Genomic DNA, 21,068 nt, shown 5'->3' on the forward strand with positions numbered 1-21,068 from the left:
GAGAAAAATGTGATAATTGTGGAGAATTGTAGAAATTGCGAAAAATATGCAGAGAAATTGTCGAGGTTCCCAAATTATTATTTTTGGATATTTTGTGGCGTATGAGTGTTATTATTTTATTTAAAAAAATATTTTAATATTAATTATACGCCTTGTTAAATCTTAAATCCAAGAAACTACCTCCAAATCCACTTTGGCCAGAGTAAAGTAATTTGTTGATTATTTTTTTATGTTTTCTTAAAAAATTAAAACTAATTACACTTCCCAAAGGACCTCAGGACATCGAAATAAAATCTAAAATATTTATTTTGTATACTCTTTTTTAAAATCCTGAGAAATTCCCAATAAAATTTATAAAATTTTATGGATTGTAATGTCACAATTACTTTCTAAAAGGGCTTCGAGAATATATAAAAATTTAACTTTTTTATATATGTTTTTAAGAGTACATATTTACTATAATTTTTTTTGACCTGAAGTTGAGTATACGTCCTGAAAGCAATTTAATACAAAATTCTATGCCTATGTGACGCATGCTTATTTTTACTTATTATTTATGGAATTATTATCAAGTATACGTCCAAATATTTGAGACTCTTCGAACGTATGGGGAGTTCATTGCGTAAGAAATTTTCAAAAAAAAAGTGATCTATGAGGCACCTATACGAACTTATAATAAATAAATTCCTTAAGAATTTTGGAGTCAAGGAGGCGTATAAGTATTAACATGTATTTTCTTATATAATTCCGTCTACCCCATTGAGACCACTTTACTGGAAAATTCTGTTGGAAGTCTGGCGCAGGTATATTTCAATGTATTATTTATGGTATTCATATCAAGTATACGTCCTGATATACAAATAAGGGAGTGGATTTCTTGCAAAAATTTATTTTTACTTCAGAGGCGTATGATTAATATCATTTATTTTCAATTTGTTTATGGTATGAGGCGTATGAGTATTAACATTGCCTTTCTCATCAATATTAAGCATACCCCAATGGAATAAAAATTAAGTGGTTTATGAAATTATTAAAAATTATTAAAAATTAAATAAAGCGTACGCCTTAAAAAAATTTCAGGGGAATTTTTGAATCGAAAGAGCTTCTAAAGCACAGACTCCTTTGGGGAAATTTCTAAAAATGTATTCTGTATGCCATAGTTCGTATAATTGATTTTTTAATTAATATTAAGTATTCGCCTTACTCAAATTCTATTTTGGATTTGGAAGGTATTTGGGTAATATTTTTTCTGGAAGAGGATTTAAAAAAAATATATATATTTTTTAATAAATTAGCTTTAAATCCATGTGGCGTATGAGTGCTAATATACATTATTTAATTTATATTAAGTAACCCTCCTAATACAAATATTTTTTTTCGAATTTGGGAGGTATTAGTATATAAACATTGATTTAACAGGTAATTTCAATGTTGATAATAGCTCGAAAATCATGTTGCGGATGGAAGGGTATGAAAAAATATGTTTTTTTTTTTTAATTAATATTAAGCATACGCCCTGATATTAATATTGATCATACGCCCTTATATTCATATTAGTCTCAAAATTTATATCATTAGGATCAATGAAAAATGCAGCTTAATTCGGCCGGGCCGAACTTTCAATACACTCCGTTTGGAAGGAACTCTCACCATTTGGAAGGAACTTGAACAATTCCGAAAAAATACTGTGTAAATAATGACCTTTTTAAGGGGAGCTATACGAAGACGTCGATCGGCATAAGTCATTTTTTTTTGTCATAGCCTTTTTCTACCTGTTATGAACTTTGAATACGAAATTTAAAATGATTACGGTATAAAAAAATCGCTAAAAATCATCAAAATACCGAATATCGGGAGGTACCGTTCTATGGGGGCCATACAAAGACGTGGAACCGCATATGAAATTTTTTTGTCATAGCCTGTTCTACCTGTTATGAACTTTGAATACGAAATTTTAAATAAAATCATCAAAACATCGAATATTGGGAGGTACCGTTATATGGGGGGCTATTCGAAGCCATGGACCTCCATACGAAATTTTTTGGCATAGGCTGTAGTGCACATTAAAAATGTCGAATAGGAAATTTGAAATGATTCGGGTAAATAATGTAGCAAAAAACATTAAAATACCGAATATCGGGAGGTATGGGGGCTATACGAAGCCATGGACCTACATACGAAATTTTTAGGCACAAGCTCCAGTACCTGTTACAAACTCCGAATACGAAATTTGAAACGATTCGGGTAAATAATGTCGCTGAAATCATCAAAATACCGAATAAAGGGAGTTAACGTTATATGGGCGCTATACGAAGCCATGGACCTACTTACGAAATTTTTAGACATAGGCTGCAGTACCTGTTACAAACTCCGAATACGAAATTTGAAACGATTCGGGTAAATAATGTCGCTAAAATCATCAAAATACCGAATATCGGGAGGTATCGTTATATGGGGGCTATACGAAAACGTGAACCGACATGGCCCATTTAAGAATTCAACCTCCCTACTGGCTAAATACACAGATAGACAGATTTCTAAATCGGCTTAGAATTATTCGCTGATCCAGAATATATATACTTTGTGGGGACTATCATGAATATTTCGAGAAGTTACAAACGGAATGACAAATCTAATATACCATACCCTCCATAGAATGGTAGAGGGTATAAAAATATGCTTCAATGTAAATTATAAATATATGACCACTGGGGCGTATAACTGTCTTGATTTACATTTTAAATAATTTATGTTATTCATACGCCGTAATTCTGGGGCGTATAATTGAAATTATTTATTTATATTAAGTATACGCCCTGATATTAATATTAATCATGCGCCACAAATTATTTTTTTGTTAATAATTGAATTTTTCTGCATATTTTTCTTGACCTAATTTTCGCTTTGGATGATCTTCACTATTATCCATGAAAAGATAATGAAACATTTAACGAAACTCTTCTTTTGGATAAAATTATTAAAAAATTGGATTTTTCGGTTTTTGTGTTTTTGTGATTTTTTTGGTATAATTTTTTTATTAAATAAATTTGGCATTATGTTTTGTTTAAATAGTTTGTTGTTGTTGTTATTTTTCTTTAATTTACAGAATACATATGTTTTACATTTAAACTATATTTAAAAGTTTTGTTTTTTGTTTTTGACTTAATTTTATTTTTTTTATGTAATTGTTGTTAAAATTGTTTCCTTTAAACATATATTATTAATTTTTTTTTAAATTATTTAAATAGACACAAAAAATTAATGATGAAACAAAGAAATTAAGAGAATTGAAAACAAAAAAATAAACAAAAATCAATTTCAAGATTTTGAGATTTTTGCATATTTTGTGGCATTTGTTTTCCTAGGCTTCTGAGCTTCACTTCACTTCAATTCCAAAACTAAACTAACTAATGGCTGTTTTTTTTTGCTAAATTTAGAGTATCTCTTCTTTTTATCCTCTTAAAACAAAATTCTCAAGCTCTTGCTGTATGGAGAGAAAGATATGGAAAAAAAAGAAGAAGAAGGAAGCCAAGTGTGAAAATAAGTTTGAATATCATCTGAAAATGCATGTTGTTCTTGTTGTTGTGTTTCTGGTTTTGTTGTCACGGAGAGGGGGGGGGGGGGAGGAAAGAGCTGGGTACACGGGTGGGAGTTTTTGGGTTTTTTTTTAAGAAGAAGAGACAAATGGAAGAACACAAGGAGAAAAAAAATCCGGATATTTTAAATATTTTTCAGGTGTTTCATGATCTTTTTCAAAATTTTAGAAATTTTAAAAAAAAAAATTTAAAAATTGAAGAGCTAAATTTTGTTTCAAAATTTTGAAAAAAATTAAGAAAATTGAAGAACTCAATTTTGTTTCAAAATTTTAAAAATTGGGAGAAAAAAAATTAAGAAAATTGAAGAGCTCAAATTCCAATTTATTTAAAGCCCCTTTTTTGTCCTGTGGATGTTAATAACAAAAAAATAAATAATTTGCAATTTTTACAACTTCAAATTTTTTTCTATTTTTTTTTTAATTCGCCAATTTTTTTTTTTTTTTTTGACTTCCAAAAAAATCCCTCCTCCATTTTTTTCTTCAAGCGTTCCTTCCATTTCCAGTAAAAAAGGACATTGTGGTTTTTTGGTTTTTTTTTTTTGTTGTGTATATATATATTTGTGTATATATAGTTTTTTATTTGTTTTTTGGTTTGAATTTGAAAAAATTCTTTTTTTTATATAAATTTTCTTTTTTTTTAAGTAGAGGATAATGCTACAAAAAAACATGATGTCGTAAATGTATCTCCGATAACTACTACTCGTTTCAAATTACATCGATTTTTAGATTGGATTTCGTTGTTGTTGTTGTTGTTTATATCTGTGTTTCTTTGTTTACATTGTATTTTGTAGTTCTGATGGTATATTTATATATTTAAATATATATTTTTGGGTTGTTTTGGTTTGTTTTGGTTATTGGTTTTTGTTTGTTTCCTATTTACAATTCCTTACCCTTGTTGAGTTCTTGGAGCAATTTATCCTCGGGCTCGTATTCCAAGGGCACCAAAGCATTGGGTGTGTAGGGCTTGTCCTTCAGATACAAACCATAACGGGATGGGTATCTAAAAAGGGGGAGGATAGAAAGGGAGGAGAAAATTAAAAATCAGAATTTTGATTTTGGAAAAAAATAGTAAAAATATATATCATTTATGGCTATTCAAAATGTTGAAACTTTAGAGGGGTGTTATCGAAGGCGTGGACCATTTCGTATCTGTCTGAAAAAAATATATTGAGGTATATGGGTCGTATGAGTGTTGAAATTTATAATTTCGTAACGGTCTAGGGGGCGTATGAATGTTATTATTTGTATGAATTTTATTATAGTAAAAATATATGGGTTATGGCTATTCAAAATATTGAACCCTTAGAGGGGTGTTATCGAAACGTATCGGATGTATCTTCGCATCTGTCGTTTCGTATCAGTCTGAAAAAAATTGCAGTCTTTGGGTCGTATGAGTGTTGAAATTTATAATTTCGTGACGGTCTATGGGGCGTATGAATGTTATTATTTACAATTAAGAAATCGATAGAAATATTGGATTTGATAGAATTTCGTCTGCTCCCAACCTTTGAAACATCTATGCGACGTATTAGTAATATTTTCAAAACATGAACAAGTATCAAGCATACGCCTGGAAATGGACATTTTAATTAATAATTATGCCCTATTGCACGAGTAGTGCACACCTCCAAAGTTTAAAAGCAATCATACGCCATGAAATTAATATTAATCATACGCCATCAAAACTAAGTCCTAAGTATTGTGACGTACCAAATATGGACTGTTTGAAATAATTGATCCGTCTTGTATGAGATATATGATGATTTTTAGAATTTTATGAGCGTTTTGGTTATTCAAAATTTTGACCCCTTTGTGGGAGAGGTACCCGAAATGGTTGGCCGATATATCCCAAATTTACGCCAGATTTTGTGTTCATCTTAATATTAGGATTTGTGAGATTTGAAGAAAATCGAATGCTTATTTCGGGTTCTATGAGTGTTTTTTTATTCAAAATTTTGACCTCTTTGTGGGGGAGGTACCAGAAGGAGTGGACCGATATATCTTATATTTACACCAGATCTTGTATTAATAAAAATATTGGAATATGTGACATTTGGAGAGAATCGGATATTTATTTCGGGTTCTATGAGCGTTTTGTTTATTCAAAAATTGGATCGCTTTGTGGGGGAGGTACCCGAAGGAGTATGCCGATATTTCCCACATTCACTGCAGATCTGGTGTTAGTAGAAATATTGAATTGTGTGAAGTTTAGAAAGGATCCCTTCTTTATTTCAAATTTTATGAGCGTTTTGTTTATTGAAATTTTGATCTCTTTGTGGGGGAGCTACCAGAAGGAGTGGGCCGATATATCCCATATTTACACCAGATCTTATGTTCGTCAATATATTAGGATTTGTGAGATTTCGAGAGAATCAAATGCTTATTTCGCGTTTTATGAACGTTTTGGTTATTCAAAATTTTGACCCCTTTGTGGAGGAGGTAACAGAAGGGGTGGGCCGATATATCTCATATTTACACCAAATCTTATGTTCATCAATATATTAGGATTTGTGAGATTTGAAGAGAATCGAATGCTTATTTGGGGTTCTATGAGCGTTTTGGTTATTCAAAAGTTTGGCCCCTTTGTGGGGGAGGTACGTGAAGGGATGGACTAATATATTCCACATTCACAGCAGATCTGCTGTTAGTAGAAATATTGAAATGTGTGAAGTTTAGATAGGATCAAATGCTTATTTCGCGTTTTATGAGCGTTTTAGTTATTCAAAATTTTGACCCCTTTGTGGGGGAGGTACCCGAAGGAGTGGGCCGATAAATCTCATATTTTCACCAGATCTTATGTTCGTTAATATATTAGTATTTGTGAGATTTGAAGAGAATCGAATGCTTATTTGGGGTTCTATGAGCGTTCTGGTTATTCAAAATTTTGACCCCTTTGTGGGGGAGGTACCAGAAGGAGTAAGTCGATATGTTCCATATTCACAGCAAATCTGGTGTTAGTAAAAATATTTCAATCCGTGACATTTGAAGAGAATCGGATGCTTATTTGGGGTTCTATGAGCTTTTTGATAATTCAAAATTTTGACCATTTTGTGGGGGAGGTACCAGAATTAGTAGGCCGATATATCCCATCTTCTCACCAGATCTTATGTTCGTCGATATATTAAGATTTGTGAGATTTGAAGAGAATCTGATATTTATTTAGGGTTCTATGAGCGTTTTGGTTATTCAAAATTTTGACCCCTTTGTGGGGAAGGTATCCGAAGAAGTCTGCCAATATATCCCACATTCACAGCAGAGCTGGTACTGATAGAAATATTGAATTGTGTGAAGTTTAGAAAAGATCGAATGCTTATTTCAGGTTCTATGAGCGTTTTGGTTATTCAAAATTTTGACCCCTTTATGGGGGAGGTACCAGAAGGGGTGGGCCGATATATTCCATCTTCTCACCAGATCTTATGTTCGTTAATATATTGGGATTTGTAAGATTTGAAGAGAATCGGATGCTTATTTGGGGTTCTATGAGCGTTTTCGTTATTCAAAATTTTGACCCCTTTGTGGGGGAGGTACGTGAAGGGGTGGACCAATAGATTCCACATTCACAGCAGATCTGCTGTTAGCAGAAATATTGAAATGTGTGAAGTTTAGATAGGATCGAATGCTTATTTCACGTTTTATGACCGTTTTTGTTATTCTAAATTCTGACCTCTTTGTGGGGGAGGTACGTGAAGGGGCGGACCAATATATTCCACATTCACAGCAGATCTGCTGTTAGCAGAAATATTGAAATGTGTGAAGTTTAGATAGGATCGAATGCTTATTTCACGTTTTATGACCGTTTTGGTTATTCAAAATTTTGACCCCTTTGTGGGGGAGGTACCAGAATCAGTGAGCCGATATATTCCATCTTCACACCAGATCTTATGATGATAGAAATATTGAGATGCGCTGAGTTTCAAAGAAATCGGATGCTCATTTTGCGTTTTATGAGCTTCATTGTTATTCAGAATTTTGGCCCCTTTGTGGGGGAGGTACTAGGAGTAGTGGTCGAATATATTCCATCTTCACACCAGATCTTGTGTTCGTCGATATATTCGGATTTGTGAGATTTGAAGAAAATCGGATGCTTATTTCGGGTTCTGTGAGCGCTTTAGTTATTAAAAACTTTGACCCCTTTGTGGGCGAGGTACTAGGAGGAGTGGTCCAATATATTCCATCTTCACCCCAGATAGTGTGTTTGTAGAAATATTGGGATGTGGGAAATTTTAAAAGTATCGGATGCTTATTTTGCATTTCGTGAGAGACATGTTTAATCAAAATTTTGAACCCTTTGTTGGGGAGGTACCAGATGAAGTGGATCGATATTGTCCATTTTTCGCACCTTGCACTGATAAAAATATTGGAATTTTTAAATTTTTTACAACATTTGATGATCAGTTTTCGTTTTTTGAGGAAAATTATTTTCTGTGAAAAGTTTGACCTTTTGTGGGAAAAGGTACCAGAAGTAGTGGACCATTATTGGTCATTTTCGACCTGGAACTAAGTTTGATAATAATATTACGATGTAGCAAGTTTGGACCAAATCGGATACTCATTTCGATAGACTTTTAACTAGATATACTTCAAATGTTCCGAAACGGATCTAATCCAAAGGGACCTAGCGTCTAAAAGACTTTATATCGATGAGAGATGAGCCTTATGAAATTATATATACACTTTGAAGCCATATGGCTATGGGTACAAATAGAGCTATAGTTAGTTACTATAACCGCAAGATCCATACTTTACCCTCTTACGTGTCATAATCCTCGAAATATTTGGCTCGAATGTGGAGTCATGAAGAGTATTATTGAAATTGAAGATAATCGGTCAAAATTTTAGATATAGCTCCCATACATATATCTTCGTCCGATTTGTGCACCAAACGTGTAATATTAGCCCAAATCGGATGGAATTTGGCACTTACGAACAAATTGAGCCTATAAACAAGTCTAATCTCAAATTTGGTAAAAATCGGTTCAAATATAGTCAAAGCTCCGTTATATATTGTTCATCCGATTTGTCATATATTTTTTATTTGTTATATGAATCTCTACAAAATATGCGAAGAGGTATGGTGTATCATAAAGTCGGCCCGCCCGACATTTATTCTTCCTTTACTGGTTTTAATTAAATATGTAACCCCCAAGTAATGCCCTTGGCCTCTGGTGCGTATACGTAACGCCAGTGCATATACGATGGCATAAATTACATTATTGCCAAGGAGCGTATAATTGACGTCATTACTCATACGCCGAAATGTCCCTACTTTTCAAAACAATTTATTTATTCTTATTTCTTAAAATAATTTATTTTTTTTGTTTTTAATTTACATACCTGCGTTCAATTTCTTGCATACGTTTCAAATGATCATTCCAGGCACGTTCAGCGTCATAGTTAGCTGGAACTGGAAATTAATAACAAAAATTACCATTAATAATTTGCCTAAAAACTTTTCTCTTTAAATCAAAAAATAGAGAGGAAATAACTTACATTTAAAGCAATAGAAAAAAATTAAGCAGCTGATTCGCATAGCTCTCGGGCAGTTTTAGCGGGTATTTTAAAGCATTGTTTAATAATTACCACAAAAATTGTTTGTTTTTAGCGGCAGCAGCAAATTGGTTTTAGTTGCCACAAAGTTATTTGGCATTTTTTTTGGCAGGTGAGAAAGGTTAAACAGTTTTTTGTGGAGAAAAAAAAATTAATAACAATTATTAAAGTCCAAAAAGAAGGATGGGAGGTCATAAGAGCTTAGAAAACACATTGTGAAGAAATGAAATGAAAAATTTAACGACGAAAAAGAAATGCATTCATGAATGGGTGAAAAATAAAATGAAAAAAAAATAAAATTAAATAACTTTGAAGTGAACAATAAAACGAAAAATGATAACAAAATACAAAAAAACTAAAAGTTTTGTAGATTTTTTACTTTCTTTTCGAAGGTAATTTTTCAACAAGACGGAGGTCAGGACGTTACATTGAATATTTGGATATTAAAATAAGAATTTTAAATTGAGAGAAAAATGTATATAAGAACTTAGTCTTTAATTACCCAAGAAGGCGTCAGGACATCCAAATGGCCAAATAATCCATGAGCTATGGGAGGCCTAAACCTATATTTCATAGACGTAACTGTCCTAATTTGTATTTTGTTTTTTTTTTTATTTTATGGATAAATATAAAATTATATTCGTCTAGTGGTAAATATTTTCTCATTTGGTTTTTTGTCATATTTTAATGTTTATATACAATTTAAATTGAGAAGCGATTTTTTAAGGGGAGAATACTGATTTCCATACAAAAAAGAAAATTCAAGATATAAAATTATGAGGACAGCAACCAATTTTTTAAGACTTGTTCCTTCCAAAATAAGGAAATTCAATTATTTAGTTTAATAAATAAAAATAAATATTTTAATTTAAATAATTTTCATAATATTTCGAAATTCTAAAAGAGTGAGATCTTTAAAATATTTTTGAAAAATTAAAAAAATCCTTGAAAAAATTTCAAATAGAAGTGTTAATTTGTGATACCTTAATTTTAAAATTGAGGTCTTTTTTTGTTTTTTTTAAAGGTTTGAACCCCTTTAAAATTGCAGGAATTTTAATGTGCAAAAATTCTTCCCTGTTTAGAATATTAAGAACAGATTTGGAACAATTTTCCAAAAAGAAAAATAGGTATACAAAAAGGTCCTATAAAATTCCATATATTTTGATTTTGTAGGTTTTTTAGGTATAAATTAGTATTTTTGAACGTTATAAAATTTATAATAAATATTTAAAAAAAAAAAAAAGATATGAAAATTTCATGTATTGTTTTGGCAGAACTATCCGGAAATTATTAATTTTAGATCCAACTAAATGGATATTTTTTCAATTTCTTTTTCTCAAAATTTGCCATATTTTACAATTTCATTATGAATTAAATTATACCTTAATTATACTAATTCAGTTTCCATGACGACGTAATTAGAGGACCATCCAAAAAGGTTTCTCGATTTTCCATTTTTTTTTTTTTTGACTTCATATTTTATGCCCCTTAGAGGCCCACAAATTTCGGATGAATTTATTGGTAAAATCATCATTTCCTCATATTCCATGACGATTACGATTAATATTCTCGCTTCAAAATTTGATATTTTTTCAATTTTATTTTTTCTTTAAATTTATAATAATTAATTATCATAATTTTTAAAATTAGTGTGCCCAAGCTTCTTCCTACCCCACGTTCTCCATTGGAAGGCACCAAAACTGATTGAAACATCTTAGCTTTACTTCAAAATCAATTCTTTCATTACTTTTTATTAACATTTTTATTTTTGTTTTTTTTTTTTAATTTTTTATATATAAAAAATATATAATTTTTTCTCCTAATTTTTAAGTTGTTGCTTTGCTGTCCTAATCTTGATAGAAGTTTTTTTTTTGGTTTTGTCTTTGCTCCACAAAACTACTCTGCCTGTTTTAATAGCAATTTGTTTATTAAAAATATTTTTTCAATATTCTGTTGCATTTTTTAATATTTATTTAATTTTTTATGATTTTTTGTTGTTTTTTGAAAAGAGAACAAAAAAGAAAAATGAAAAAAAAAAAAAAATTAGAATCCTATTTTTTGACATGAAAATATGAAAAGGGGGAATGGTGTTTTACCAGTTCGTGGCTTTATTTTGGGAAGAAAATTAAAAAAAGCTGTGGATTTTGTGTGGAGGGGCTTCAAAATCCGTTGCATTAAATATGATTTATAGGAATAAAACATTTTAGATTTTATTTAACTGTGTAGAGTAATTGTTCAGAGTACAAGGAGAATTGGTATTCCATATAATTTTAATATATGGCGGACCTTTAAAAAAAATGTGTATCCAGATTTATTAAAAATCTTTTTAATTTTTTTTAAATGCTTTTTTTTAATTTTTTGGATTTTTTTTCATTTATTTATTTTTTTCTGATTTCAATTTAATTAAATTCAAAAATGTTTGTATGTACGAAATTTGAAGAGAGTTAGATGCCTATTTCCTTTTCTTTGAGCGATTTGTTTTTTTTTTCAAAATCTTGAACCCTATGTGGGGGAGGTACCAGAAGAAATGGTTCGATCCCTTCCACCTTTATAACAGTTCTTGTTCTGATAGAAATATTGCGATGTGCCAAGTCTGAATTGAATTCGATAATAATTTTGCGTTTCATGAGCTTCATGGATATTAAAAATATTGAACCTTTGTAGGGGAGGTACCAGAAGGAGTGGACCGATATTTTCCATCTTCACACCAGATCTTGAGTTAATTGAAATAATGGGAAATATGGAATATGAAGAAACCCGGATGCTTATTTCGGATTTTGAAATAGTTTTAGTTAATCAAAACTTTAACCCTTTGTGGGGGAGGTACTAGAAGGAATGGTCCGATCCCTCTCATATTTATGACAGATCTTATGTTGGTGGAAATATTGGGATGTACCAAGTTTGAATGGAATCGGATATTAATTTCGCCTTTTATGAGCTCCATAGATATTCAAAATTTTGACGCTTCGTGGGGGAGGTACCGGAAGGAATAATCCAATCCCCACCATATTTTTAACAGATCTTGTGTTGATGGAAATATTGAGATTTACCAAGTTCGAATGGAATCGGATATTAAATTCGCGTTTTATGAGCTTCATGGATATTCAAAATTTTGACCCTATGTGGGGGAGGTACCAGAAGGAGTGGATCGATATATTCCATTTTCACACCAAACGTTTTGTTAATAAAAATATTTGGAAGTGTATAATATAAAGATCATCGCACTCTTACATCACATTTTATAAGAGTTATAAATATTCAAAATTTTGACCCTTTGTGGGGGAGGTCTTGATGGAGTGTGCCGATATTGTCCATTTCCGCACCTGTCCTAGAACTGATGCAAATATTACGATTTGCAAAGTTGGAGCAAAATCGGATTATCGGTTCTCTTTCTGTGCAGAAAATATTTTTTTGTGAAATATTCGACTTTTTGTGGGGGAGGTACCAGAGGGAATGGACCGATCTATTCCATCTTAACACGAGATCTTGGGTTAGTAAAGACATTGAGATGTGTGTAATTTGAAGATAATTTGACCCTTATATCACACTTTATAAGAGTTGTAATTATTTAAAATTTTGACCTAGTGTGAGGTAGGTACTTGATGAAGTGGACCGATATTGTCCATTTTCGCACCTGTCCTAGAACTGTTGCGAATATTAGGATTTGCAAAGTTGGAGCAAAATCGGATTATCGGTTCTCTTTCTGTGCAGAAAATATTTTTTGTGACAGAAGGACGGACATCGCTAGATAGTCCTCAAATGTCCTGAGAGACCCTGCTTCTAAACCGATATTTCGATGAGACATATATATAAAATGATATATACTCTCTGTAGCCATATGGGGAAGTTGGTACCAGTAGGTGTGGGCCTATATTGTCCATCTCCGACCACAATCTAAGTTTGAAAATAATATGACGATGTACCATATTTGAATCAAATTGGACACAAACCCTTAGTTTGACTCCAAAAATCCTGCAAAGGATTTGGTCCAAATAGACCTAGGGCTTAAAACGTAGCCATGGGAAAGCAAGGTTGGTACTAAAAAATACCAAAGTGTCGATCATCACAAGCAAGCCCTTCACCGGGAATGAGCCAAAATACCGCAGAGCAACATTCGGGCAGCGTGTGACGGCCTCATTGGCCGTTTGAAGACCATAATTCGTGCCATAGTTGACCGATTCGAAAAAATCTAAACTTTTTCTAAAATTTGATGCTATTTCAGACATTTTTTGCTTTCATTCAATAAAATTTAAAGAAAAAATTTAAAAATTATGGCGTTTGACTCTGTTGCAGTTTTTTATCTAACCCTGGCTGAGGGTATATAAATATTTTATTTTAGCCGAGGACCCTTGGGATTGTTTTGTGGGATTTAAAAATCCAATAAATCGGAATTTTTTGGTTGCAAGTCTGCAATTTTTCTTTAATTTTAATTAGCTGTATGTATATGTAAAAAATTTAACTCTACATGAGATGTATGAATTTTTCAAAAATATATATATATATTTCATAAAAAAATCATTTTCTTGGAGCCCTATATATCTAACATTGAAATGTTGAAACCTTGCCGTTTTCATTATTTTCTTTGTGGACCTTTAGATCTGTTTATTTTCAAGAACATATTTGCTAAACTACATTTTTATATAAACACGAAAAAGAAAGCTTATCAAGGTTCTATTTCTTAGATAAATTTAAAATTTTTATTTTACACACACACATAAGTGGGAATATGCATGTGTGTGTGTAAAATAAAAATTTTGAATTTATTTATGAAATGGAACCTTGAAAAGCTTTCTTTTTCTCATCTTTTTTCATCAATAAACGCCCACACATTTTTCTTTGCCTAACAAAAAAATACTCAGCTGAACAGCTCTGGGATACATATGACAGAGACGTATGTATACAGAATCAAATCATTTACATATATACACTGAAAATTTTAAAATTATATGAACGTACACAGAAAAAAATATATATCCACCCCTTTGTGGAGAAAGCATTCTCATTGGCTACTCTAACATTTCTCTCTCGATTTTTTTTTTTTTTTGCACAAAAGCTGTTGTGCAAGGAGAGCGTCATATGATCCTCACATATAACACACACATACATTCATATGTATGAACAAACGAGTGAGAGATGAACGAATACACACACAAAATATATAAACAAAAAAATATTTATTTTTTGTCATAACAACAAATAATAAAAAAACGTGAAATTTTAAACCAAATGGCCAGAGCTTTTTTCTCGATGTTTTATAAAAAACATTAAAAAAAGAAAATATTATGAAAAAATAAAAATTATGAAAATATATATACAATATGTATTCTTGTTGTTTTATATTTTCCTAATGTGACACTGTGTGATTTATGTGTTTGTCAGATTTTATTTGGTAATTAAAAAAAAATATTGGATTATGAAAATGAATTCTGTCAGACGAATAATGTCGTATTCAATTTTCCTGCTTTTGAGATTATTTATAAAAAAATATAAATTTCTTCTTTAATTTTTTTCTAAAATTTTGAAATTTTCCCAATATTTTATTTGTCCTTTTTTAATTTAAAAAAATATTTTTATAAAATTTATAATGACTTTTTTATTTTGACTTTTTAAAAAAAGGTGTTGTGTTTCTCCTTGAATGAATGAATGTGTTTGTGTTTTTTAAAGCTCCAAAGCATTATTTTTTCAAAATAGGGTTATATTTTTTAAGGATAACACATCCTTTGTTTTTGTTTGTGTATAGCATTTTGCATATGCGAATGTTAGGCAGGATATGTAACAAGAACAACAACAACGACAACAAATAGATATAGATAAAAGGACAACTGGCCAACTTACTTGTTCTGCTGTAGTGATGATCGTAGATGGCACGGGGAGAGTAGCCATAGGTATCTCTGCTGACGGGCAAATATCTGTAGCCATGAGACTGGACACGTTCGTTGGCGGTGCTAGGCTCATCAAAGATGCTCCTGTATGTGGAGGGAGAATCAATGTATGAGCTGTAGGGACGACCGGCCCTGGGGGTCTCATGGGCACGGATATCCTCAGATCCTGGAAACAAAGAAAAATTGGAAATTTTATTAAAATAAAAATGCTATTTATTTTATTATTAAAAATTTAAAAATGACAATATAACAGTTTTGTGAAACTGTTATACTGCATAAAATTAAACAAATTCCACGAAATTTTCAAAAGAAATTGAATTAAATACAACCTCCATAGGAAGACGACATTTCTAATTGCAATTTCGGCAATAAAAAGTCGGTATAACAGTTTTGTGAAACTGTTATACTGCTGAAGGTTAAACAAATTTGAAGGAACTTCTATAAAAAATAAAGTTAGTACAATATCTGCATTAAAAAATGGTTGTATAACAGTTTTGTGGAACTGTTATACCGCAGAAAATTAAACAAATTTGAGGAAATTTTCAAAGAAATTAAATTTAATACAACTCCCACAGGAAGACAACATTTCTAATTGCAATTCCGACAATAAAAAGTCAGTATAACAGTTTTGTGAAACTGTTATACTGCTGAAAGTTAAATAAAGTCGAGGAAATTTCTATGGAAAAAATAAAGTTAGTACAATTTCTGCATAAGATTGGTTGTATAACAGTTGTGTGAAACTGTTATACTGCAGAAAATAAAACAAATTTGGTGAAATTTACAAAAGAAAATTAATTAAATTCATTTGTATTGGCCATTTCTGTAATAAAAAGTCAGTATAACACTTTTGTGAAACTGTTATACTGCTGAAAGCTAAACCAATTTGAAGGAATTTTTATGGAAAAATAAATTTAGCACAATTTCTGCAAAAAAATTGGTTGTATAACAGTTTTGCGAAACTGTTATACGGCAAAAAATTAAACGAATTTGAGGGAATTTTCAAAAGAAAATTTCCATAGGAAGTCGACATTTGCATTGGCTATTTCTGTAATAAGAAATGTCTGTATAACAGTTTTGTGAAACTGTTATATTGTTGAATGTTATATGAATTTGAAGATATATCCATGAAAAAATAAATCTAGTACAATTTCTGCATAAAGATGGTCGTATAACAGTTTTGTGAAACTGTTATACCGCAAAAAATTAAAGAAATTTGACATGATTTCTAAAAGTAAATTAATTAAATACAACTTTGACAAAGTCCACATTTCTAGTTTCAGCAATTTCTGCAATAAAAAGTCAGTATAACAGTTATTGAAACTGTTATACTGCTGAAAGTTAAATAAATTTCAAGAAATTTCGATACGAAAATAAATTCAGTACAAATTCTGTATCACAATTGGCTGTATAACAGTTTTGTGTAACTGTTATACTAACAAATTTCCTTTAGAAATGAAAATAAATGGTGAAAATGAAATAAAAGTAAAATGAAAAAATAAATTTTCTACATTAAAATGCTAGTATAACAGTTTTGTAAAACATGAAAAATTCCCCATTTTTTTTGCTGACAGTAATATTACGTATAGCAAAATTGTATATAATAGTATTATGAAATTTTTTTAATTCAATATTGGGTTTGTAAAGATGTATAACAGTTTAGTATAACTGTTATACCAAAGAAAAGTTCATAGATTTGACCAGCCATTGACAGCATTTAAGACAATTGACCATTTGTGCAAGAAACTATCAGTATAACAGTTTTGTGAAACTGTTATACTGCTGAGAATGAAACAAATGGGGCAAAATTTTCATAAAAAAACAATAATGGATAACATTTCTGTATAAAATAGGTAGTATAACAGTTTTGTGAAACTGTTATACTACCTATTTTATACAGAAATGTTATCCATTATTGTTTTTTTATGAAACTGTTATACTGCTTGAAAATTAAACAAATTTTGCAAAACTTTCACAATAGAGGCTAAAATGGAAAAAATTTCTGCATGAAAAAGGTAGTCTAACAGTTTTGCGAAACTGTTATACTGCTTGAAATTTAAACAAATTTAGCAAAATATTCACAAGAAGCTAGAATAGATAAAATTTCTGCATGAAAAGATAGTTTAACAGTTTGTGAAACTGTTATACTAATGAAAATTACATATTCTGGTCTCTTGATGCAATAATCACTGAATTTTATTTTCGCAACTCACTTCATTTTTGGAATTATGTATTTTTTTAAAAAAATATATTTGTAGGTTACGGGTGGCCCTGGATTTATTTCTCTTTCTATTTTGCTTGTAAATATCCCCAACCCCAATTTTTATTATCTCTATAAACTGTCTGGGGCCTGTGCAGCATAAGTATTATGCCATTAAATATCTTTTATATTAAAAAAAATTAACATAAATTTTTAAGTTTGAGCTTGGTCTTAGTTCCACATTTATTTTAAAATCCCCATTTGTCTAATTTCAACCTATTTTATTTTTTACATTGAATACTGAATACACTCCCCAAAAATCCATTTTTTTTATTTTTAATTTTTTTCTTCTAATTTTTGCACTTTTGGGTTACATATGGCCCTGGATTTGTTTTTAGCTCCAACGTTGTTTTTCTTTCTTAATTTTTCCCCATTTTTTCTGTGTTCTCATTTTTCTGTTAATGCTCTATAAACAGAAACTTCTCGCCTCTGTGTGCCACATAACCACTCGACTTTGTCATTTAAATTTAGTTGGGCATTTTATCTAAAACACTGCAGACACCAAAAGAAAGTCCCCATTTCGAAAAAGCCAAAAAAAAAACGTCACATAAATTTATTTTTGAATTTAAGTGTTCTCTAAGTGGCCTAAATAGCAAATACAAAAACAAAAGCACTGTAAGTAGTTTTTCCAACCAGAAAAGTTTCTCTGATTTTTTGTATTGCCCTTTATATTTTTGTAGAACCAAAAACTATATTTTTTTCCAATATTTGATATTTAAACAGAAATCCGAAAAAATAATCTTCCAATTTACGTCACATTATTCGTGTGTGTGTTTGTGTGCAAGTTTTTGGAATACAAACAAACAATGTTCCCAATTTTGTTTGTGGTCGCTACTCAATGTTTGCTATTTCTTCTATAATTTTTTGGCCATTGGCCAAAAAATTCAATATTTGAAATATTTTTTTTTTTTCTGGTTTGTGTCTGTTGTGTTTGTATTCGAAAGAAATATTGCATTGCGGCTTCTGGGATTCTTCTTCGTTTTGTTTTTGTGAAGCAAAATTTGAAAATATTTAAAAGTATATTTTCATATCAAGTAGCTAACCTAAATACTAAAATTAAGAGATTCTAAATTGCGTTTTTGAAAAATGTTGCCAGAATATAGTTTAGTGGAACATGGAGATAATTATGGGTTCTTTAATAAAAGAAACCCAACGAAGAATGAAATAAAAAGCTAAGTAGTCGTAATTATTTATGCACTTAGCCTTTTTGCAAATGTAAAAAAATTAAATTATTTTTAATTCCCGGTAAAAAATTGGGAGTATAACTGTTTTGTGAAACTGTTATACTGCTTAAAATCATAGAAATTTGATGAAATTTCTATATTAAATGAAAAAATCCTACAATTTCTGTTTAAAAATTTTTGTATAACAGTTTTGTGAAACTGTTGTGCTAAGGAAAATTGCATAAATTCTAGTAAATTGTTACATTATATGAAAAAAACTAAAATTTCTGTGAAAAAAATGTTTGTATAACAGTTTTGTGAAACTGTTATACTAAGGAAAAATGCACAAATTTTAATAAATTCTTACATTTTATAGAAAAAAAAACTAAATTTTCTGTGTAAATTGTTTGTATAACAGTTTTGTGAAACTGTTATACTAAGGAAAATTGCACAAATTGTAATAAATTGTTAAATTATATGGAAAAATTAAAATTTCTGTGTAAAAATGTTTGTATAACAGTTTACTGAAACTGTTATACTACGGAAAATTTTAAATTTTGATATAAATTGAAAATAAAAATGGCGTTGTAAAACTTATGCAAAACTGTTATACTACGGAAATTGACAAAAAGTTGGAAAAAAATTCAAAGGAAATGACAATTACTACAATTCGTATTTAATATTAATAGTATGAAACTGTTATACTACGAAAAATAACACAAGTTAGACAACATTTTCAGAAGAATTGAAAAGGAACGCATTTCTTTAGGAAGCTGGTAGTATTACAGCTTTGTGAAACTGTTATACTATTGAGAAAAATAACAAAAATTACTCAATAATTAGTCCACAAATAAGATTAACAAGAATTTCTTGATAGCTTCACCATAAATAAAAATTACGCTAACTTCTGCCTGCCAATGGTGAAACTGTTATACTTAGAAACTTTGTATAACAGTTTAATGAATCTCCTTTGCCATTGTAAATTGTATACATTTGATGACGTTTGCAATGCAGCAGACAATATCCTTATGCATTGTACGAACATTTTAGTATAACAGTTTTATAAAACTGTTATACCAATGGGAAATTGAACAAATGTGATGAAATTGGAATTAAAATAATTTCTGCTTGAATATTAATTTAATTTCTGCTTGAATATTACAATATAACAGTTTTGTGTAACTGTGATACTAATGAAAATTGTATCAATTATGAGATAAAACGAACAGTTAGTATATTTTCTTTTGCAGAATCCTTTCAAAATATTGTAATATAATAAAATTGGCAGTTTTTAATTACAAATCTATCCTAGAGGGGGTATAATCGATTCTAGAAGCGGGTATAACAGTTTTGCAAAGTGGTTAACCAATAAAACTTGCACAGTTTTCATAAAGTTTCCACTGCAACAGAAAATAATGTTCATTTCTGTTAGAAAATGCTAGTATAACAGTTTTGTAAAACTGTTATACCAATGAAAATTACTTAAAATTGATGAAATTTCCATTGCAGGCAAAAATATGTGTAAGGTTTGTAAGAAAAAAAAACAGTATAACAGTTTTCTGAAACTGTTATACTACTGCAAACTTGACGAATTTTGTGGAAATTGCACAATAAATAAAAATTACTGTAATTTGTGCATGAAAATGTTGGTATAACAGTTTTGTGAAACTGTTATACTAATGAATATTTACTCATTTTGGAGATATTTTTCCAAAAAAAATACTATTTTCATTTTTTTGTGCCGAAATCTTAGTATGAAAGTTGTGAAAAACTGTTATACTGTTTAATACGGCAGAAATTTGCCTAGGTAAGCATGAATAACAATTGTATGTAATAAGGCTTAAAGCCTCACACCTTGTCCTAGCGTTTTATAAAATTTATAAATTTTATAAAATTAGTTGTGACAGTATTTTTAAAAATCAGTTTAGGGTATTTCAATGATTGAGCCCTGCAATTATTTCCAGTTTCTTTTCTTTTTTTTTATTTTAAAACCTAAATATTTTTACTTACCCTTCAAGGATCTGATGTAGGATTGCCAGAACTTGGCCTTCTTGCTGGGGCTCTCATTGCGGCCAATCATTTCCAAATGACTCTTGAACATTTTGGATCGGTTTTTGTGGTGTTAGCGTTAACAAGAAAATTGAAAGATGTTCGTTAATAAAGGACTCGTTCGCTGCAAAAGGGGAAGAGGGAGGGAAAAGAGAAACAAATTATTAATGAAAGGTTGAAATAAAGACAAATTAAATTTAAAAATAAAATAATAAAAAATATTATGCAAAACATAATCGAAAAGGTATACGAAACAAAAAAGGAGGAAACATTTTTATTTCTATTTTTTCGGTCTGTTTTATTCATTTCATTTTCAAAGAATGTTGCATACTTTTAGGAGTTTCACAAATAATGCATTTAACAATCCATGGGAAGCCTTAGAACCTCCAAAATATCGTTTATGGCTTTAACTTCTATCTCCAATAGTTGATTTTGAAATTCGATAATATCGATACTATCGTCTAATTGATGATTTTGGTGTAATGAATGGTGTACGAGAAAAAAATTGAGATAAAAATAAGTCTTTTTTCCAATCGATAACAAGAAATAATTTTTTATATTTTAGTCCAGTACTT

At 30.1% G+C, this 21,068-nt stretch overlaps 1 protein-coding gene across 6 annotated transcripts in view; it reads right to left on the reverse strand.

Annotated features, from left to right (window-relative positions):
• Positions 1 to 21,068, reverse strand: part of LOC101901052 (uncharacterized) — a 51,263-nt gene that overhangs the window by 22,109 nt on the left and 8,086 nt on the right. For 5 of the 6 annotated variants that reach the window (XM_005191429.4, XM_005191428.4, XM_005191426.4 and 2 more), the window contains exons 2-5: positions 20,455 to 20,617; positions 14,978 to 15,190; positions 8,930 to 8,999; positions 4,486 to 4,595 (exon numbers count right to left, since the gene is read on the reverse strand). In XM_005191429.4, coding sequence (XP_005191486.1) covers positions 4,486 to 4,595; positions 8,930 to 8,999; positions 14,978 to 15,190; positions 20,455 to 20,545 — 484 coding nt within the window. In that variant the 5' untranslated portion in view covers positions 20,546 to 20,617. Of the gene's footprint in view, positions 1 to 3,166; positions 3,485 to 4,485; positions 4,596 to 8,929; positions 9,000 to 14,977; positions 15,191 to 20,454; positions 20,618 to 21,068 lie in introns of those variants that run through there. The other variant, XM_005191432.4, reaches the window with a different exon arrangement.

This window comes from Musca domestica, unplaced genomic scaffold, assembly GCF_030504385.1.
Source record: "Musca domestica strain aabys unplaced genomic scaffold, Musca_domestica.polishedcontigs.V.1.1 24, whole genome shotgun sequence".
Classification (NCBI taxonomy): Eukaryota; Metazoa; Arthropoda; class Insecta; order Diptera; family Muscidae; genus Musca; species Musca domestica.